Genomic DNA, 19,077 nt, shown 5'->3' with positions numbered 1-19,077 from the left:
GTGGTTCTGCCATGGAATTTCTGCTGCTGGAAGGGAGCTATGGGGATACGAGGTGACACATGACTTCTGCACAGGAAACGTGCACAGCCAGCAGACATGGCTGCCATCCTGGGAACCCGCTGTTGGAGAACATGGGCCTACCGGGCCTTGGGAGCAGCTCTCGTTGCCACCCAAACTCCTCTCTCAAAGCACAGCTCCAGCTTCCTCATGTTAATTTATGGCGACAGACACGACACCAGCAGACTGACTGGAAATAAGGCCAATTTTTTTTTATTGGGAGTACCGCGTCCAGGGCTGTGGCCACCAGTACAAGAAAGACGCAGAGTTCTTGCATCAAGAGGAGGGCCACTAAGATAATCAAAGGGCTGGAGCACCTCTCCTATGAAGAAAGGTGGAGGGAACTGGGCTTGTTTAGTTTGGTGAGGAGAAGGCTCCGGGGAGACCTCATTGTGGCCTTCCAATTCTTGAAGGGAGGATATAAATTGGAGGAGGATTGGCCGTTGACAAGGCTGGATAATGATAGGATAAGGGGGAATGGTTTTAAACTGTGAAAGAGGGGATAATTTGGTTAGACGTTAGTAAGAGTTCTTAACAAGGAGAGCGGTGACATGCTGGAACAGCTTGCCGAGAAGTGGTGAATGCCCCATTCCTGGAGGCATGGATGTGGCTCTGGGCAGCCCAGTCTGCTGGTTGACGCCGCCGCACATAGCAGGGGGGTTGAATCTAGATGATCTTCAAGGTCCTTTTCAACCCAGGCCATTCTACGAGTCTTTGATTCTATGATCTTCCATTCACAGGTGGAAATCTGGACAGCTTCCCAGCCCCTTGCTGAGAGCTCCACCGCGGTCACCACCATTGCCTGCACTTTCCCCCCGGAGTGGTGTGAGCATCGAGCACTAGGGAGGTGAAAAGAACAGTGCACGGAGCGTTACGGGCTGAGCAAGTAGTGCAGGCTGAGCTCCAGCCTGGCTCTCAGGATCTGCTGCCTGTGGAGCTCACCAGGGGAGCTGCCGCTTCAGCTCCAGCTTCTGCCGGTTTCTTTCCGCTGTGCTGGCAAAAGCCTCTTGCTGATGGAGGCGCGGCTCCAATTTCTGGAGCACCTGAGCCGCTTGCAGGGAAAGGAGGCTGCAACAGGAGGAGAAAGTCATCTCTCAGGCTCCGTTGAGCCCCCTCTGCCTCTGCCCTCAGCCAGCCCCGCACCCTCCTGCTGCCGCAGCCCGGGCCATGACTGTCCCCGAGCTGCAGAGTCACAGCTGCCCGAGTGCCTCAGGCAGCCAGCAGAGCCCGCACACACTTACTCAGCATGCAGTGCCAGCTTGGTCGCTGTTCCCATTTTACTTCCCGGCAGAGGATCCACATTCTTTCTCCACCTCCTCCCCACTTGCTGTCCCCGGGGCTGTGCTGAAGGATGCGGAGCATGCATGCTCTCCCTGGCCAGCAGCTGCCAAAGAGGAGATGCTGTCAGCAAAGCAGCTGGGTGCATGGGGCTGTTTCCCAGAGGCCCTCTGTCAAGGGCCCTGCAGCAGGCCCTGGCAAGCAGGAGACTCGGCCCTGCCAGCCCCCGGCTGCCCACTGCCTTTCCCTTCTCCCTGCGGGGCTGTGCCAAGCTCTCCTCCCAGGGAGGCAGGCCAGCCTTTGCCATGCTGCGCGGCGCCCGTCCCGCTCCCAACCCGTTCACTGCTGAGCTTGCACCCTGGCTCAGAGGATGGTTAACAGCAGGGTCGATCCCTGACAGTAACTGGGGCGGATGCTGGTCCTCCCCTGCACTCCAGCCTTCCCATGCTGCCATTTCTGCCCGTGCTTGCTCTACTTGCTGCTGGTACACAAGGCGCGTGCAGTCTGCTTCATTCCACAGTGCAGACACTTCCCGGAGCTCCTGCAGAGACACAGCAGCATACAGGATCAGCCTCAGCCCCTGGGGCCTTCCTTCAACTCTATGCTCCTGCTCCTCACCTCTGCTGGCCTGTTGGCACTGCTTTGCCCTGAAGGACCAGGGGCCCCAAGGCCAGGCCGGGATCCGCAACTTGTGGCAAACGTGGCTCAGAGGCCATATTCCCCTCTCACAGCCGTGTGTGCTGTGGCAGGTGGCAGGCCAGGAGGTGAGAAGAGACAGGGACGGTGTGCAGCACCCTCCATCTACCGAAGAGGAGCTGAAGGAGTGGACAGGAATGTGAAATGATGGCACCCCAAGGGCTGTGCTCCAGATCACTGCACACACAGAGGCTTTTGCTTCCCTCCCTGTGGAAGTTCTCAAGGCCAGTCTGGGTCAGGCTTAGAGCAACCTGGTCTAGAGACAGGTGTCCCTGCCTACAGCAGGGGATTGGAACTAGGTTGTCTGAATGGTCCCTTTCAACACAAACTTTTCTACGATTCTACCATTTGTGCAGTCTCAAGCAGCACAGTCCCTGCAGCAAGGCAGAACCGGTACCTGCAGCACCCTCTTAGACTCCTCTGAGGCAGGAAGTGCAGTGCTGGTCTGGGCAGGAGTAGATGCTTCCTTCTGTCCTGCTTTCTTTGTCCTGTGGAAGCTGCCTGCACACAGCGGGAGCGCGCTGCAAACAGACACAAGAGGAGTCTGCAGGAGCCCAGGGCACCTCAGTCTGCCCCCATGCTCCCACAACCATAAAGATGGGCTCCGGTGCAACGCAGAGAGACCCCTGAAGGGAGAAGAGCTTCTTCGATCCATAGGGATCAGCATTCAGCTCCCCCAGGGAGCGGGGACCAGGGTAGAACATGAAGTGTGTCTGCCTCGGGCAATCATGCTGTGCACTTGCCATACCTGGAGAGAACGGCCCCTACTGGGACACATGTGTGTCAAAAGCCTTTCTGAGTGCAAAGAGCTGGCAGCTCCGAAGGGGAGGCCACTCCTATGCGAGTGCATGCATCTCCTTCTTTTTGCCCAAGGCTCTCACCTGGCAGAAGGCTCCTTCGCCACATTTTGCTGCCTTGAGCCTGGCTCGTGCTGTAGCAGCATGGAGGGGGAAAGAGTCTTCCACGTCTGCAGCAGCCTGCCAGCAGAGCCCCCTGGAACCACGACAGAAAGAAGTTCTTCAGAGTAGCCCCACAGGCACAGTACGTGAACCTGGATCTGGTCACCCAGCACGGGACAAGGCCCACCTCCCTACAGCTGGGACCCGTTCCCTCACCTCTACTCATCTTCCGCTCTACTGCAGCTTTCTGTTCTGCGGCCGCCTCTGCTCTGCTCTTTTTCTCAGTGAGCTGAAACCTGGAAACAAAGAGTGACAACCCTTGAAGAAGGATGACCTCCTACCCCACGCAGTTGGTCGGCAGTATTTACTATGTGCTATGCAAAGCATGGCACCCTTTTCCTTCCTGGCCATGCCAAACCAGCACACGTAGCCTAAATTCCTCTGCATGTGCAGTCCATTCTCTCTGATGGGAATCGGGACAGCTTGGGCACCAGTAACACAACTGTGATCCCCCATCACTCTGGGAGAAGACACACACAGCCAAAAAGCAACAGTAGTTATCCAGGTGCCAGACTTTCCAGGATTTTTCCCCAACTGGATGCTGAGCACAGAGATCCAGCAGGGCATGTCCCAGAGGAGGAGGTGGGAAGGAAGCCTGTCTCCTGGCCCGAAGTCAGCAGAGGAAACGCACTTACCTCGGGAACACCCAGATCCCATGTGTGGTGGTCTCTGGCCCGAAGTCAGCAGAATCTTCCATCCAAAATCTCTGCAAAGGAACACAGACCTGCTAGAGGCTTGCCAAGGCCATTTCCTCATGGCTCTGTTGACAGGAAGGCAAGCCTGGCTCCCATGCCAAGAGAAAGCTGCTCTCCACCAAAGCCTTATCCGTGAACATCAGAGCTTTGTTCTGCTCTGAAGGAGCAGGATGGCCAAATAGAGAGGCCATGCAAGAGCACTGCCAGGCTTTCTGCAGGGGCAAGGATCCAGGAAATCTCTTTGCCAGAGGAGAAAGCCATGGGGGCAAGCATGGGGAAAGACACTTGACAGGCCTGCCACATCCAGGCTGGCCAGCGGTGATCTGACGGCGCACCCTCAAAACCTCCTCAACTTACAGTGTGGAACAGTGCAAGGATGGTAGCATTGGTCTCCAGCTTTGCAATGCAGCTGCAGAAGAACCTCATGCAGAGGAAGTTGTCTTGGCATGTCATAACTCCAAGGTTCTTGAACACAAATGAGACGGGCTCCTTGTTCCTCAGGAGGTGACAGTATAAGAGCACGCTCTCTCGCACGCAGCGCAGCACCATGTGCAGCAGGACGCCGGAGGCTCGCGAGAGCTGCCGGTAGTTCAGCAGCTCAATCTTGACACTGTCTGCAAGGAGAAGGCACAGCCTCACTGCCACAGCAAGCCCATGCAACAGTTCATAACCAAATCCCATACAGAGCACGGAATAAACCAACGTACGGAGCAGTGCAGGGGAACAGCTGCTGCCCTCTTTCTCCTCGTGGCTTTCTCCCCAAGGCCTGGCCAGGGCTCAAGGGGAACAGCAGGAGTCGTGCTGTCAATCTTGCTGTAGCACGGGCCTCTTTGGTGAGACTGTCTGCCCAGCCCGCCTGCATCGGGCTTCATCGGGTAACAAACACAGCAGCAAAGCTGCCCTCGGCTCCTCAGGGAGGGCCCGCCGTCGTCATGGAAACGCAGCGTGACAGCACGCAGGTTCCAGCAGCCCGGCTGATGTCGCCGGCGCCGTGACTTCCTCTGCCCGCCCTGAAGCCGCAGCCCGCCAGCTTTCCCGGCCTCGCACACTGAGCAGCCGAAGCCCGCCGTGCTGGATGCGGTCCCTCCGGGCAGAGGCCCGCCAGCTCTGAGCCTCGCCCGGCAGCGCTGCTACCTGCCGGCCCGGGCTGTGCCGCCCGGGCTCCTCCGAGTCCATTTCGGGCTCCCGCACCACGCACGTGCCCCGGCTTCGGAAGCGGCCGCTTTCAGCCTGAGGGGAACGGCGGCACGCAAGCTCCCATCGGCCCGGGGCGACGGCGACGGCCCGCCCCGGACTCTCGTTGGTCAGCTCCAGCGCCGCCTGCTCTCTTCTCGGGAAAATGGCAGTCGGGTCCTCCACCTCCGGGTGGCAGCTCAGCACAGCGCTGCTGATTTGAGCCGCGCGAGGACCGAAGGCGCCCGCCCGACTCCGTGCCGGGCTCCGACGCGCCTCGATCCGCGGGGTCGGTCCCTCTCTTTCGGGGCTGCCCCGGCTCAGCCAGGAGCCGCTCCCGGACACCGGGCGGCTCCCGCCGCTCGCTCCTTACAGCCCGGCGGCGCCCGTCGCCGCAGCGACGACTCCGGAGGACGGCTCGGTTCTTACGGGGGACGGACGGGGCCCCGAGGCACGGGGCGGGCGGCGACGAGGACGCGGGGCGGCGGAGCGCCGCTTTCCCCGCTTTCCCCGCACGGAGCCCCGCGGCTCCGCAGCCGCCATCGGCGGAGAGCCCGCGCTCGGCCCCGCCGTCGCCGCGCTGCCATTGTCGGCCCGCGGAACGGGGCGGGCGCTGCGCGCGGCTCCTTTCCGTCATCGCGTCATCACCGCGCGCGTCCCGCACGGCCCCGGCCCGGCTGCCCGCGGCGCCGCCCCGCGCCGTGCGCCCGCTCCGCTTCCGGGGCCCGCACCTCCAGATCCTTTTCCTCCGCGCGGCGTTCCGCTCTGCCCCCAGCCTGCCGCGATGCCTGGGGTTGTTGTGACCGAAGTGCGGGACCGGGGTGTGGTGTTGCTGAACCTCGTGCCGTCAGCCATTGATCAGCCTGTCCGGGCCCCTCTGCAGGGTCTTCGTGTCCTTGAGTTAGGGGATGAAGGGTAAACGTGGGCCGGCTGTAAAGGAGGCCAAGAATGTAACAAGCAGGATGAGACAGTAAAGCTGAAGAATACAAGATGTAAGGGGACCAAACATCGCTTGGTTTTGCTAACTCAAAAGAAATTCGCAAATAGCATCGCTTAATTTAACCTCTTGCTAGCTCAAGGGGAACTTATTGCTTAACCTTTTGCTAGCCCAGACACATTCTCAAAAGGGATCCTTCTCCAGTCAGCAGGAAAGGGCCCCTAAGAAAGCACGGGGGAGGAAAGATAGGCAGAATTAGAAATTGCTGAGGCATGCAGGGCGGGAGAAGAGCTCAAAACTGGGACAAAGGTCGGAAGGACATGGCGAGGAAGACGTCTGACTTCATCTCAGAACGACCACCAGAGGGGGAGGAAGACGTCAAGCCTTCATCCAATAGAAGCTACTGTGCATGCACTGGGGAGGGGGACAGTATGTAAATGAATTCCCGGAAAAGTAATGAATATGTTAATGCATCGTGGGTAACACTACTGAATATGTATGGATTGGCTTATAAATGTATCGGGACCCTATTCTTTGGTGTGCAGGCTAGGAGGAGCGATCCCCTTTGCACCCAGCGTGTGGCGCAGCACTGAAATAAAGACGTACCTGCTCTTATAACCTTACGTGGGTTAGAGAGTTTGATTCCGCAAATCATCCTTGGACGGATAATAGGAGGATGCCGGAGCTGCGGGGCAATGGGAGGGAGGGGAGCATCCTGCCGTGCCGCCAGCAGCCCGGAGACCGCGTGCTGTGAGCGCCGGCACAAAACTCCTCCATCTGTCAGCACAGGAGCTGTGGTTCTGGCTGCAGCAGCAGGAACTCAGCGCAGCCCTGCAGAGGGCGGTCCGGCAGCACGAGAAGAAGACGGCCGTGAAGCGCGAGAGCCTTAGCAGTGTCTGCAGCCTGCAAGGAGCCGAGCGGGGCTGGGGAGAGGAAGGTGTGGGAGTCCTGAGGAGGGACACGCAATGGCAGCATTATTGGCAGGATCAGCTGGTTCCTCCTCCGCTCCCGACACCATGCACTGATTCCCTTTGAGAAACCAGAACCCCAGAAGCCAGACCCCATTGTCACATCTGTGTGGTTCCACAGAACACACAGACATGGGCTAAGTTTAGGTTGGATATCAGGACAAACTTTTATACAGAACTTCTACAGTCATGGGTGGGATCCCCTTGAGCTCCATTTCTCCAGGCTGAGCTGTCCCCTCTCTCTCCTCCTCTTGTCATAGAAGAGGTGTTCCAATCTTTTCACCATCTTGGTAGCCCTCCATTGGACTCTTTCCAGCATGTCCTGCTGTCTCTTGGACTGGGAGCCCAGACCTGGACACTGTTCTCCAGGTGCAGCCTCACCGGTGCTGAGCAGAGCAAAGGTAATGATGCAGAATAATGGTCCTTACTGCTACAAGTCAGGACTAGGGCTATGATGGGAGCACACTGCTTTATGATTGACATGGAGAACTGCTAGGAAGAAGGCCTGGTGGGCCTGAACACAGATGCCAAGTGGTCCAGATTTTGTTTCACTGGAAATCAGGTATTCCATGGGTAGCAATATGGAGATATGTTCTCTTTGTAGTTGTGCCCCTGTGGCTTCTTTCTGATGTGCTTGGGAAGTCCCACTAGAACAGACTGCTGCATGAGACAGAAGTGAGAGAGAAACATCGCTTGTGTGGGTGGAGTTCTACTATTTCTGTGTTCACATCTTTTATGTTTTTTGTTTTTTTCAATTCAACTCTATGTGTGCATTGGTGTGAGTCTGCCTTTGCTAAATCCTTTTCTTGTGGCCTTAGGCAACAAGCAAGGTGCTGAGTTTCAAGTGCTGAGCAAGAAGCACAGACACTCAGGGCTTTGGTAAGTTGAGCTCCCTCCACAGGTCAACTTCTGTTTTTTTCCCCAGCACTGCGAATGGCTGCTCTGGTGGTTTGTTAGAGGGAAGCGTAGCTGCTTGCATTGCTCCACTACACAACTGTCCTAAAAATCGTTGGAAAGTGGAAACAGAACTGCCCTTCATGTCCTGAAATGCAGTTGCTCTGGTGGTGTGGGTCCTGGCAGCTTTGTGTGCATAGATGTAGTCCTGGGGCTGTTGAGAACCGGCTGTGTGAGGGACTGGAGATGGCACAAGACCAGAGGGCTCTTTGATTCTTGTGCAGGCAGCCTGACTAACTTGCATTTGTTTCTTGCAGGCACGGATGAAGATGCCATCACTGACGTCTTGACCAAACTAAATGTTTCCCAACGTGAGCAAGTTCTGATCACTTATAAGAGCACTACTGGCAGGGTGGGTGGTCTGCAGAGATGTGTGAATGTGTTTGTGTCACTTGGGTGAAAAGTGAAAAACGACCCAATGTCCATAAGAGAAAGGTCAACAGAGACTTTACCTGACCAAGGTTGTTTTGTTCTTGTTTAGTTCAGAGCAGTTGTTGATGCAAGGAGGATTGGAGTCTGGAAGATTGATGCAAGGAAGAGAAGTGCTGAACAGCTCAGTTCCTTCTGTCCTCAAAGGCAGTACCTTCTGCCAACTCCTTTCTCCTCTCTTGGCCTTCTAGGATTTGAATGATGACTTGAAGTTGGAGCTGAGTGGGAATTTCGAGTGGGTGATCATTGGGGTGATGACTCCCACCACCATATATGACGTGCATGAACTAAGGAGGGCTGTGAAGGCTTGGAAATCTTCCTTTTGTATTGCTTAAATTCTGGCCAAGGACTTACTGCTTTGTTATGCATGACTTCTTATTTATTATTAACTCTTAAAGAAACCTGGTTGCATGTCACAAGCAGTTGCTGATATCTTAAATCTTGCCTTGGTGATTTTCCCTAGGAGCAGGAACAGATGAAGGTTGCCTGATTGAAATTCTGGCTTCACATCAATGAAGAGATTCGTCCCATTAATGAGAACTACAAGCTTCATAAGTAGAGTGAAAGGCCAGGCCTTGTCCTGCTGTCTGACAGTCAGTTTGTTTGTGTGCAGGCAGAGATGAAGAGGAAGCAGTCTGGGAAGCTTTTAGGTGTGACACACTGGCCAACCTAGCTGTTGCTGTTTGTTCAGAGGTAAGCTAGACTAGAATTTCACCAGCAACTGAATTGGTGTAAATAAAATGGGGAGGAGCAGTTTGTCTGTCAGCAGGACGTGTGGCTCTCTTGTCAGTTTCTTACTGTCTGTGCTTCTTAATTGGAGGTTGAAGCACTAATGATGATGAAGTGCTGCAGTGATGCTGAGAGCCCTGGGCCCAGTTCTGTACTTAGCTGGGTTATAACTGGCAAATATTGTGGGTAGCACCCAGGTGGTGGCCCTGCTCCTAATGGATGCTGTGTGTGTGTTCTTGCTAGAATATGGTGCTCCCTTGAGGATGACATCATGTCTGTCACATCTTCCATGTTTCAAAGGGACCTTGTGTACCTCATAACGGTGAGCCAAGCTGAGGGGAGAAGAAGGTGAATCAGGGAGGTGATTGTTCCCCTCTACTCTGCTCTTGTGAGGCCCCATCTGGAATACTGCGTCCAAGTGTGGAGCCCCCAGTGCAAAAAAGACAGGGAGAGGGTCCAGGGGAGGGCCATGAAGATGATCAGGGGACTGGAGCACCTCCCCTATGAAGACAGGCTGAGGGAGCTGGGCTTGTTCAGCCTGGAGAAAAGAAGGCTGCAGGGTGACCTCATTGCAGCCTTTCAGTACCTAAAGGGAGCCTAAAGAGGGCAGGGGAATCAACTCTTTGAAAGGGTACATAACAGCAGGATGAGGGGAAATGGTTTTAAGTTGAGGGAGAGGAGATTTAGGTTGGACGTCAGGGGGAAATTCTTCACAGAGAGAGTGGTGAGGTGCTGGAACAGGCTGCCCAGAGATGCTGTGGATGCCCCGTCCCTGGAAGTGTTCAAGGCCAGATTGCATGGGGCCCTGGGCAGCCTGGTCTAGCATTAGGTGGGAAGGTTGGTGACCCTGCATGTGGCAGGGGGGTTGGAGATTCATGATCCTTAAGGTCCCTTCCAACCCTGGCCATTCTGGGATTCTGTGAATCTTCCTGTGGGCACAGCTCTGCACTCAGTGGTGAGGACCTCCAGGCTGGCTTTTTCTCACCCTCTGTGTCCCATGGCCTGCTCCTCAGACGCAACTTCTGCAGAGAGAGGACTCTTATTCTGGGTGTGCATGAGTGCTGTGGGCTCTTCTTTAAACATCCCAGTGCAGTGGGTTGCTGCTCATTTCAGAAGAAAGCCCAAAGAACATCTGAGCTGTGTTTCATTTGTAAGCTGTGTTCCCTTTGAAGAACTCCATTATCCACCTCCAGCAGCTGTGGGGAATTCTCAGGTGCTCTGGTGAACTGAGTCTTCTATCCTTGTGTCTTTGCAGGGAAACAGAGGTGAGGGAATGTATGTGGATGATGCCCTTGCTCAGCAAGATGCTCAGGTGTGTAGTAACGTGCTTCCCAATCTATTCTTGTGCATGTGATGTGTGGTGAAGAGAAGCCAACCTGTGAAATGGGAATAATGGTTCTAGCCTTGTTTGCAAGTCTTTAATGAGAGGTCTCTAGACAGGCTGGTTACTTGGCAGGGGCAATGACATTTTGGTTGTGGGTTGTCGTGTCTGGTAGGTGCTTGTTGGAAAATATCCATGATCTAGACAAGTACGAGCCAGCAGTGCTCTAGCTGCAAGGAATTAAAGATCTCCTGTACACCCAGTCTTCTCCATGAGCCTTACTTTGTCACCCATAATGTCTTTAAGTGCCTGTACGAAGCGGGGGAGAAGAAATTGGAAACAGATGAGATGCAGTTTATGTCCATCCTCTGTACACGGAACAGGGATCACCTGCTGAGAGGTAGGACCCCTGCACAGTGTCCTGGGTTTTTCTTTCCTTCCTTGTTTGTGTGTGGTGCTTTTGTAGGAGCTCTGTAGCTGTCCAGTAGATGTGAACTCTTCTGAGGCAGCAGGTGTCCTAGAGAGAGCCCCATTGCATCCATTCCATTCGGGCTGTTTTATTCCCTCCTGAGACTGAAAGGGACTTCGGAAACCTAAGTACAATTTGCTGCTGCTCCAACATGGAAAGCAGAGATCATGAAGTGTGACTGCCATTGGGGCAGGGAGGAGAGGAGCTAAGAAATTTGATTGGCAGCACAAAGTAGCAGGTCTTGGAAATGGTAATGGCTGTGGTAGGCCAATTAGCAAGACATAGCAATGAAAATGAATTGTTTTTGTAGGACGGTCCTGATTTAGCTGATAGTGCTGCAGGGATGATAGAATGTTCATGCAGTATATGAGGAGCTTGTTGCAAAGTGGTCCTTTGAATCTCTCTGACTTTCTGCCATGGACTCTCCCCCCTAGTTTTTGATGGTACAGAGGCATTGCTAACAAGGGCATAACAGACAGCATTAAATCTAAGGTGTCAGGAGATCTGGAAGATGCTTTGCTGGCTGTGGGTGAGTGCTGTGCTTTTAAATGTTGTCTACAAAGAAATGATTAGAGGTGCTGTGTCTTCCGTTCAGTCGCTGTTACATACAGGTTTGTCTTTGTTTATGGGCACAAAGCCAGGCTGGGTGGGACTTGGAGCACCCTGGTGTAGAGGGAGGTTCCCTGCCTATTGCAGGGGGGTTGGAACTAGATGATCTTAGGGGTTCCTTCCAACCCAAACCATTGTATGATTTACAGACCCTGTCAAGTGAGAAAGTCTTGTGCTTTATGGTACAGTGTGCTTGTCCAAAGGGTGCTTTGGCAGCAGAGGTTTGCTGTCAGGAGGCATGAAAGCCTTCATGCAAATACTGCTGTGCGCCAGGCACAGAGACATCAGCTCACAGCACATCACTGACTGGATGCCTGCACGGCAGCTGCTGTTTGTTAACTTGGAGTTGCATTTTGACAGAAGAAACACCTGCACCCAGAAAGTGCTGCAGTGGTGTGGAAAACCTCCTGCTTTTACTGACCTTAATTCTCTTGATCACACTTTCCTTACAGTAAAGTGTGTGTGAAAGAAGTCTGCGTGCTTTGCTGAACAGATTGTGGAGTAAGATTGCTTGCTTCTTTCTTGCATTTTTGTACTCGAGTCAGCAGCATCATGGCAATCATGAGATGGAAGCTGCAGCCAGTCAGGAAACTGGCTTTTCTAGGAAAGCTCAGGCTTTTCTGTACATCAGGGTAGTAGTCATACTCAGGAGCAAGCTGCTAATGGATCGCTCCATTAATGCAAAAATGCTCTAATTAAGAGCAGCTCCTGCACAAGACTGGGCACTGAGACCTTTGTGTCTGTCGGTGATTCTCCAGCAGGTTCTCTGTTTTGCTTTCCAGGGCCTGGGAACAGATGACAGCTCTCTGATCAGAGGGAAGGTGTCCCGCTCCGAAATTGATATACTGGGTATCAGAAGAGAATTCCTGACCACGTAAGGGAAGTCTCTCTACTCCTTCATTAAGGTAAACTTGTCGATGTTAGACACAAAAAGTGGGATTTTCTGAGTGCTTTTAAGGAGCTGATCCCCCCTTGACACCTGTTGGGCATTTTAGAGCAGCTGAGATGAAGCAGATGTTACAAAAACATACTTAAAATGTTCCTGAATATTCTTAAATTGTCTAGAAGATACAAATACTGCAACGAAAAATCTGTTTTAATAAGAATTTGACTTTGATAGAACTTAAAAATTATTCATATTCCTCTTTTTTGTTTTTCTCAGTTTGCTCTGGCCTTTTCCTCTCCTCTACTTTCTTTTTTTTCTGCACTCTTCTCCCTCTTTTCTCTGCACCATTCCTTCTTTTCTTCCTCCATCTGCCCTTCTCTCTTTTGCTGTTCCCTCTGTTCTCCCTGCCCTCTCTTTTTTTCTCGTCCTTTTTAGATCTGCTCTTCTTACCTCTTTCTTCTCTCCTCTCACTCATCACTCTTCTGTTCTTCCCTCTTAAAAGCTCCTCTCTTCCCTTTGTTCTGCCCTCTTTTCTCTCCTCTCATTCTCTCCTCTCCTCTTTGTGGCAGGAGGGCTCCAAGCTCCCTTGCTGGTGTGGCGAGAGAGGCGCAGACTCCTTTGCTGGTGTAGAATGAAGGACCTTTATTGTAGGTGCTTACAACCTTTTATACCTGTGCAACAACAACTGGTTACATGTAGGAGTCAGGTGTCTTGTGTATGTTTGTCTGGCTCAACTTACTGCTAAGCTTTTTTACTCATTAGCAAGATAATGACTTTCTTTATCCCACAGGGTTGCAAGTGGGACACTGGGATATGGGGTGGTATGGGGACATAGGGGGAACGTGAGGATGTGGTGAGTTGGTTTGAGGTAAAAAGAGGGAGGGGGCAGGGGTGGTGTTGGAGTGGTTTCATTTCTTTCTGAGAGGGGGCAGGGGGTCCCTGTGGCCCAAAGATGGGGCCCTGAGCCCACCTGATGTTCAGAGGGCTGCAGCACCTCCACTACAAGGACAGGTAGCTGAGGGAGCTGGGCTTGTTCAGCCTGCAGAAGAGAAGGTTGCAAGGTGACCTCATTGCAGCCTTCCCGTACCTAAGGGGAGCCTACAAACAGGAGGGGAATCAACTCTTTGAAAGAGTAGATAACAGCAGGACAAGGGGAAATGGTTTGAAGTTGAAAGAGGGAAGATGTCAGGGGGAAGTTCTTTACAGAGAGAGTGGTGAGGTGCTGGAACAGCCACCCAGAGAGACTATGGATGCCCCGTCCATCCCTAGAGAGGTTCAAGGCCAGGCTGGATGGGTCCCTGGGCAGCCTGGTCTGGTATTAAATGTGGAGGTTGGTGGCCCTGCCTGTGGCAGCGGGTTGGAGATTCATGATCCTTGAGGTTCCAAACAGGGCCATTCTGTGTGATTCTGTGATTCTGTCCTGGTTCTATCAGCACTCCGTGCCATCCTGCAGGCTGTTGTGCACAGCGCAGTGCTGCAGAGCTGTGCTTCCCGGCCCTGTAGTCTCCAGCACTCTTGGGTGAGTTCCGCCTCTCCCGGGAATCTCCTGTTCCCAGGAACCTCCGCTGCTCCCTTGCTCTGTGTGCACATATGTGTGCATATATGTGTGCAGAACCACACACCCACGAGCAAGGACTTTCCCACATACATACCTCTGCATTCACACACATGTGCAAGCACATCCTTGCACAGCTCTGTGTGCACACTCCATCCATGTGCATGCAAATGTGTGCAAAACCACACAGCCTTGTGCAAAGACCTTAATGCACACACCTGTGTTCATGCATGTCATGGTTTTATGTTTTTTGGTTTCCAGTATTCCACATCATAACACGTAGTGTACTGGGAGTTAAAGTGTTAATGCTCCAGATCTGGGTACCTATTCCCCTATACATTACGGAATTCATGGGAAGTCATGGGATCTGGCCCTTCCGGGTGGGGCGGTCACTTATTCAGTGGGTGCTGGAGGGTGCTTTCCTAGCTGTTCCAAGTTTTTCAGGTTTGACTCGGTCTCAGGAACTCTCTCTCTCTTATCTTATTTATTAGTCTCAATTTCAATTAGACTGTATTATACTGTGTTATCTTACATTCTGATATCATAGTTAGTAAAATAAGTTTTCCTCAATAGATTGCTGCCACTGTTTTTTCTTCCTTCCTTGAGCCCAGCTCCCATCTCCCTTTCCCTTCCCATTTTGTGAGGCCGGGTGGGGTGGGGGGCCTACTGCCCCCCTGTCACAGGCATAGATTGATCTAGTTAACTCTGTGACAATGCACATACACACCTCTTCGCTTTGCACACCCACATGCATGAAGACACAAGCACAGCTCCAGCCTTGCACACAGTTACATGCAACGCACACTCTGATGTTCAGCAGCATCTCTGCACACCCCGTATGCACACATACCTGCACTCACAGCTCTATGACCAAATCTGCTTGCATGGCACAGCCAACATGCAGACGGTGGGAAATGTCAGGAGGAAAGAAGCCCCGTTACGCTCCTTCATTCCCCTCTCTTTAATGAAGGCACTGGGGCACAGCTGCAGCCCCATCCTGAGATGTGGGTTGCTGCAGGGTTCCTCGTTTGGACACTGCGGGGTTAACCCAGAGCCGCAGTCTGAGGGACACTCCTCTGTGCTCTGGAGTTGGAAGATGTGCCAGGAGCAAAGAAAAGACATTCACAGACAGCACAGGGGTGGTGTTCCTGGGCCGGACGGTGACACGTAGAGCAGTGCCCACTGCCCTGGGATCTGCCAGTGTCCCGTTCTGCAGCACTGCAGAAGGGCTCAGGGTGCAGCACTGCAGCACAGCTCAATGAGGATGCCGGGTTCAGCACCAGAGCTATGGGGGTCCTGGAACGGTGATGGGGGTCCTTTCAGGGACTGTGGGAGTCTGTGTGACCCCATGGCTGCATGTGACCCACAGCCCTGTGTGAACCATACCCACACGTGACCCTGTGACTCCCTGACTCTGCCTGCCCCCATCACACTGTAGCCCCACGTGGCCCCAGAACTCTAGAATCCCTGCCCCCACCTCACCCCAAACATATAACACTATGAGACCCGTAACTCCATGATGCCCCATCTGACCCTACCATCCCATCTGACCCCATCACTGTGACCCAGATCCCCATCTGACCCCATAACTCTGTGCAATGTCATCTGATCCAACGTCACCCCATAACTGTAATCCCACAGGATCCCCACGTGACTCACGACCCTGTGTCCTCACCCCAAGTGGCCTTAGAACCAGCTGTGTGTGGGGAAAAAGGCATCTCCTCCTCGGGGTGGGGCTGCCCCAGAGAAGCCATGGCGTGGGCTGCAGCTGTACATCTCTGTTTGAAGAGTTGGGAACTGGCCAAAGGGGCCAGAAGAAGGACAGGAATGTTTCTGTAGGGAAATAGCTGTCACAAGGTTTGGTAGGCAGGAAGCTTCTGTTTCTCTAACAGTTCTCTTGAACAAGAACAGAACAAACAGATCCCACTGAGATTGGGGAAGGGACTGGAGCTTGGCTGCTGCAGTGTTGCGAGGCAATGAGGGATGCTTGAACCAGAAATGGAGCTGGGATGGACTGAAGCAAATCAACTCCTTTATGGGGACAGTGGGAGAAGAAATCCAAGTCAGCTGCAGAATGAACAACAGAACTCCTCACAAAAAGGCATCCCAGGCTGGGGCTGTTGCAGCAGTAGGGACAGTGGTAAAAAAAACTGTTCCAACATCAGGATTTGGAGAAGTTGCTGCAACAGCCCTGAGAAATGGACAAAGAACTCTGATGGCAGCGCAGCATGGGGAGGAAGGAATGCATCATGGTGCAGAAGGAGAAGGATGGAAAACATCAGCGGTGGGATTCTCCTTTTGCACGGTCACCCACTGCTACAAAACTCTGCAACAAGAAGCCGCACCCTGCTGTGGTCAGCATGGCTCTGTGTGTCAGCTGTGTGCTGCTGGAAATCATCAGGGCAATAGGAAATGAGCTTTGCTGCTGCACCGAGAGCTGTGCCTGATGGAACAGCAGTGATGAGAGCGTTTCTTACATACCCCACGGGCACTGGGGAGATCTGCTGGGATGTGGGGAAGCCCTACAAAGTTGTGGGATGGCTAAAAGACACCTATGGGAGAACTCCAAAGTTGGAGTCATGTGGGGTTATGGATCAGGGCCCCACCTTTGGGCCTCAGGGAACCCCAATCCCCTCTCAGGAAGAAATCAATAAATGCTGTCCAACATCACCCCGCATCCCCCATTCTCACCCCAAACCCCTCCCCCCATGTCCCCAGACCCCCTACATCCTCATGCCACCCCATGTCCCCACACCCACAAGTCCCACCTTTACCTCACACGTTGCCTTCTCCTGCGCAGCACTCTGCTCCTGCAGCCTGTGGCCCACATCCCCATATCTTCTCCAAATGCTCCCATACTCCTGTGCTCCCATGGCTGACTCATTGCTTGCCTCAGGTGATCAATCAGAGGTTCGGGCCATGATTCAGCAGTCCCCATACAAATACCATGTCTGAGGAGGTCATTAAGGGGCTATGGGGTGCCTATGGGGGTCTTGCTGGGGGAAAACTGAGGGAGCTATGGGGGTATGAGGGAATTATATGTGGGCTGTCATGGGAAGGTAAAGGGTTACCTTGGGGAAAGCAAGAGGCAGCCAGGGGGATGGAAGGGAAACCTACAGGAATGCAAGGTAGATCTGCAGTGAGGCAGGGGGACAGCTAGGGGAAGAATAGAGGAATGTCCCAGTAACTGAGTTCTTCTTTCAAATCCACATCTTCTACTTCCTGACGTAGCTGCAAAGCTGCCAGAGGAGCTGCAGTACCGCTGCCTGTCCCCTGCATGTGTCAGAAAGAGCTGCACGTTAGCAGGGTGCAACTGCCATTAAAAAGCCAACTCCATAATTGCAGTCACAAAACCATCGCCTTTAGTATCTGCTACAGGCAGACGACCATGCCCTTGCACAGGAACCATTCCTACAGAGCAAGGGAACTCCTTCACTGCCTCAGAATGTAAGTAACAAAGGAAGAGCCCCAGATCCTTCAAAACATGCTATCAAGCCACCGACTCTGGAAGCTAAACACACCTTCTACTTCAAGAATTAGCAAGATGAATCAATGCACCTTGCTGCTGGAGAGGGCTGTGCTGCATCTCCTGCTGCCATCCTTGGGCTGTGATCGCACTGCTCATCCACAGTGCACTTTGAAGGGCAGCAACCTTGCAAGAAAGAACAGAGAGCAGAGAGCTCTGCCTTGCATTTCCTGCTGGAACACAGAGATGAGCTGGACAGCCCTCACTCTCAGAACACACCCCTCTTCTCTTACCAGCTTTCCATTCCTATGCAACGCTGTTCAAACCCCTCCTCCATCTCTCCCTTCACAGCGCAGTGCGCAGCCTCTCCTGAGTGACGAGCTCTGGGCTGTTTAATGCCTGTGCCGTCATTGGGACCTGCAGAACAAACCTTGGGGTTAAGAGGTTTGATTAGAGAAGCGCTCTGTCTAGCAGAATTCACCATCTTCAATACTTTAAAGAAGACTTCTTGAAAGCCCTGAATCTGTGTGACACATCAGGAGATGCTGAACTAAACCCGCAGCCTTCTCAAAAATGGAAGGGCTCTTCAGAACCAGCTGGAGGGGGATGAAAGATACACGGAGGTCTGACATCGTTGAACAAAACCTGGACCACAAACTCTGAGAACTACAAACACAGGGAAATCCTGCATGCACGCAGATCAAACGGCATTACAGACCAACACCGCTTTACCTCCTCCGCACCAACAGGCTCTGCAGTGCCCCAAACGTCTGTCAGCGGCAGTCTGTGAGGAACGGCCCTGCAGAACACGCAGAGTCACACAGGGTCTCCTCCTCCTGCTCCTCCAGACGCCGCATTCCTTCCTCTGGCACACGGAGCTCAGCTGCTGCTGCTGCAGGCAGTGCTTCCCGTGTCTGCCCAGCCTAAAGCCACCAGACAGCATTAGCGGATGCCTGGTGCTCACATACAAGCAGAAGTGCTGGTGGAAAATCACCGCAAAGCACAGACTGAATCACTGGTACCCTGCAGTGAGGAAAGGCTGAGATGCACAATGTCCTCACCTGCTTGCTTCTTGTAAGTGGAGGTTCAGCAGCAGCTCCACTTGTGATTAAGTCCTCCAAAACCCTTCTTCTTTCTTTCTGATCAGGACACTGGATAGTGAAACCTTCTCCAAAGTAAATATTAAACAATATCTGTACCTGAAGCCCAAGGAGAAAACATGTTTCAGATTTAAGACCACAAAACAATCCTATTCTATTCCAATACAACTTCAATTCTCATTTAAGTTTCGTGACTGACATTTAAGCCACCCTGCTATGGATAGGTTAAAGCCATGGGGGAATGGGAGGGGAGGGGTGAGCCTTCTAGCCCAGGATCCCCTTTATAGCCCACCCCACAGCCCCCATCACCCTATGGCCCCACACAGTAACTTATGGAATCACATCTTCCATACACCTCCTATAGGCCCATATCTCCCTATATTCCCCCATTGCCCCTCTAAGCCCCTCTATGTCCCCTCCACAAGCCCCTATAGCATAGCAACCTTCTCTATAGACCGTCCCCAGCCCCCTATCATCCTATAGACCTCCCCACAGCCCACCACAACCCCCTATAGTCCCATTAACCCTTTAAAGGCAGGGGGGAGCTTTCTAGCCCCACAACCCTTCTAGCCCACCCTATAGCCCCCTATCACCCTATGGCCCCATCGACCCCCTATAGCACTATATCACCCTATAATCCTCCTATAGACCATCCACTGCCCCTTATAGTCCCATATCGCACTAGAACCCTCCTATGGCCTTCCCACTGCCCCTTATACACTCCCCATAGAACTGTGTTACTCCCCCAGTAGCCCTCCTACAGCCCCACATCATACTTATATGTGGAATTTGGGTG

General features: G+C 53.1%; 1 protein-coding gene and 2 long non-coding RNA genes across 9 annotated transcripts; 1 reads left to right on the top strand and 2 right to left on the bottom strand.

Annotated features, from left to right (window-relative positions):
* Positions 1–244: 244 nt before the first annotated feature.
* On the bottom strand, positions 245–5,293 carry LOC116238932 (uncharacterized). 2 transcript variants are annotated; one of them, XM_031608872.2, is made up of 9 exons: positions 4,393–5,293; positions 4,043–4,299; positions 3,626–3,696; positions 3,147–3,226; positions 2,913–3,024; positions 2,429–2,552; positions 1,299–1,876; positions 1,000–1,125; positions 245–896 (listed from the first exon to the last, which is right to left on the bottom strand). In XM_031608872.2, the coding sequence occupies exons 2-9, from the start codon at positions 4,232–4,234 to the stop codon at positions 569–571; spliced, it is 1,611 nt and encodes a 536-aa protein (XP_031464732.2). In that variant the 5' UTR covers positions 4,235–4,299; positions 4,393–5,293; the 3' UTR covers positions 245–568. The 2 variants fall into 2 exon arrangements, with proteins under 2 accessions (XP_031464732.2, XP_031464731.2); XM_031608871.2 differs by having other exon boundaries at positions 4,043–5,293.
* Positions 5,294–5,531: 238 nt separating this feature from the next.
* Positions 5,532–13,511, top strand: LOC149914854 (uncharacterized). Of its 3 annotated transcripts, none has more exons than XR_016459983.1 (5): positions 5,546–7,642; positions 7,975–8,839; positions 10,131–10,187; positions 10,503–10,596; positions 12,057–13,511. It is a non-coding gene; the product is annotated as an uncharacterized LOC149914854 (long non-coding RNA). The 3 variants fall into 3 exon arrangements; XR_016459984.1 differs by having other exon boundaries at positions 5,546–8,069; positions 8,760–8,839; XR_016459982.1 differs by having other exon boundaries at positions 5,532–8,839.
* Positions 13,512–15,967: 2,456 nt separating this feature from the next.
* LOC149914853 (uncharacterized) lies at positions 15,968–18,428 on the bottom strand. 4 transcript variants are annotated; one of them, XR_016459980.1, is made up of 4 exons: positions 17,914–18,184; positions 17,475–17,598; positions 17,237–17,367; positions 15,968–16,988 (listed from the first exon to the last, which is right to left on the bottom strand). It is a non-coding gene; the product is annotated as an uncharacterized LOC149914853 (long non-coding RNA). The 4 variants fall into 4 exon arrangements; XR_016459981.1 differs by having other exon boundaries at positions 15,969–16,988; positions 17,274–17,367; XR_016459979.1 differs by lacking the exon at positions 17,237–17,367 and adding an exon at positions 18,243–18,428 and having other exon boundaries at positions 15,972–16,988; positions 17,914–18,104.
* Between the last annotated feature and the right edge of the window lie 649 nt (positions 18,429–19,077).

The sequence above is a fragment of the Phasianus colchicus genome, chromosome 26 (genome assembly GCF_987193195.1).
Source record: "Phasianus colchicus chromosome 26, bPhaCol1.hap1.1, whole genome shotgun sequence".
Classification (NCBI taxonomy): domain Eukaryota; kingdom Metazoa; phylum Chordata; class Aves; order Galliformes; family Phasianidae; genus Phasianus; species Phasianus colchicus.
The sequence above is the reverse complement of the archived record's forward strand: the minus strand, read 5'-3'. Positions and strand labels throughout refer to the sequence as shown.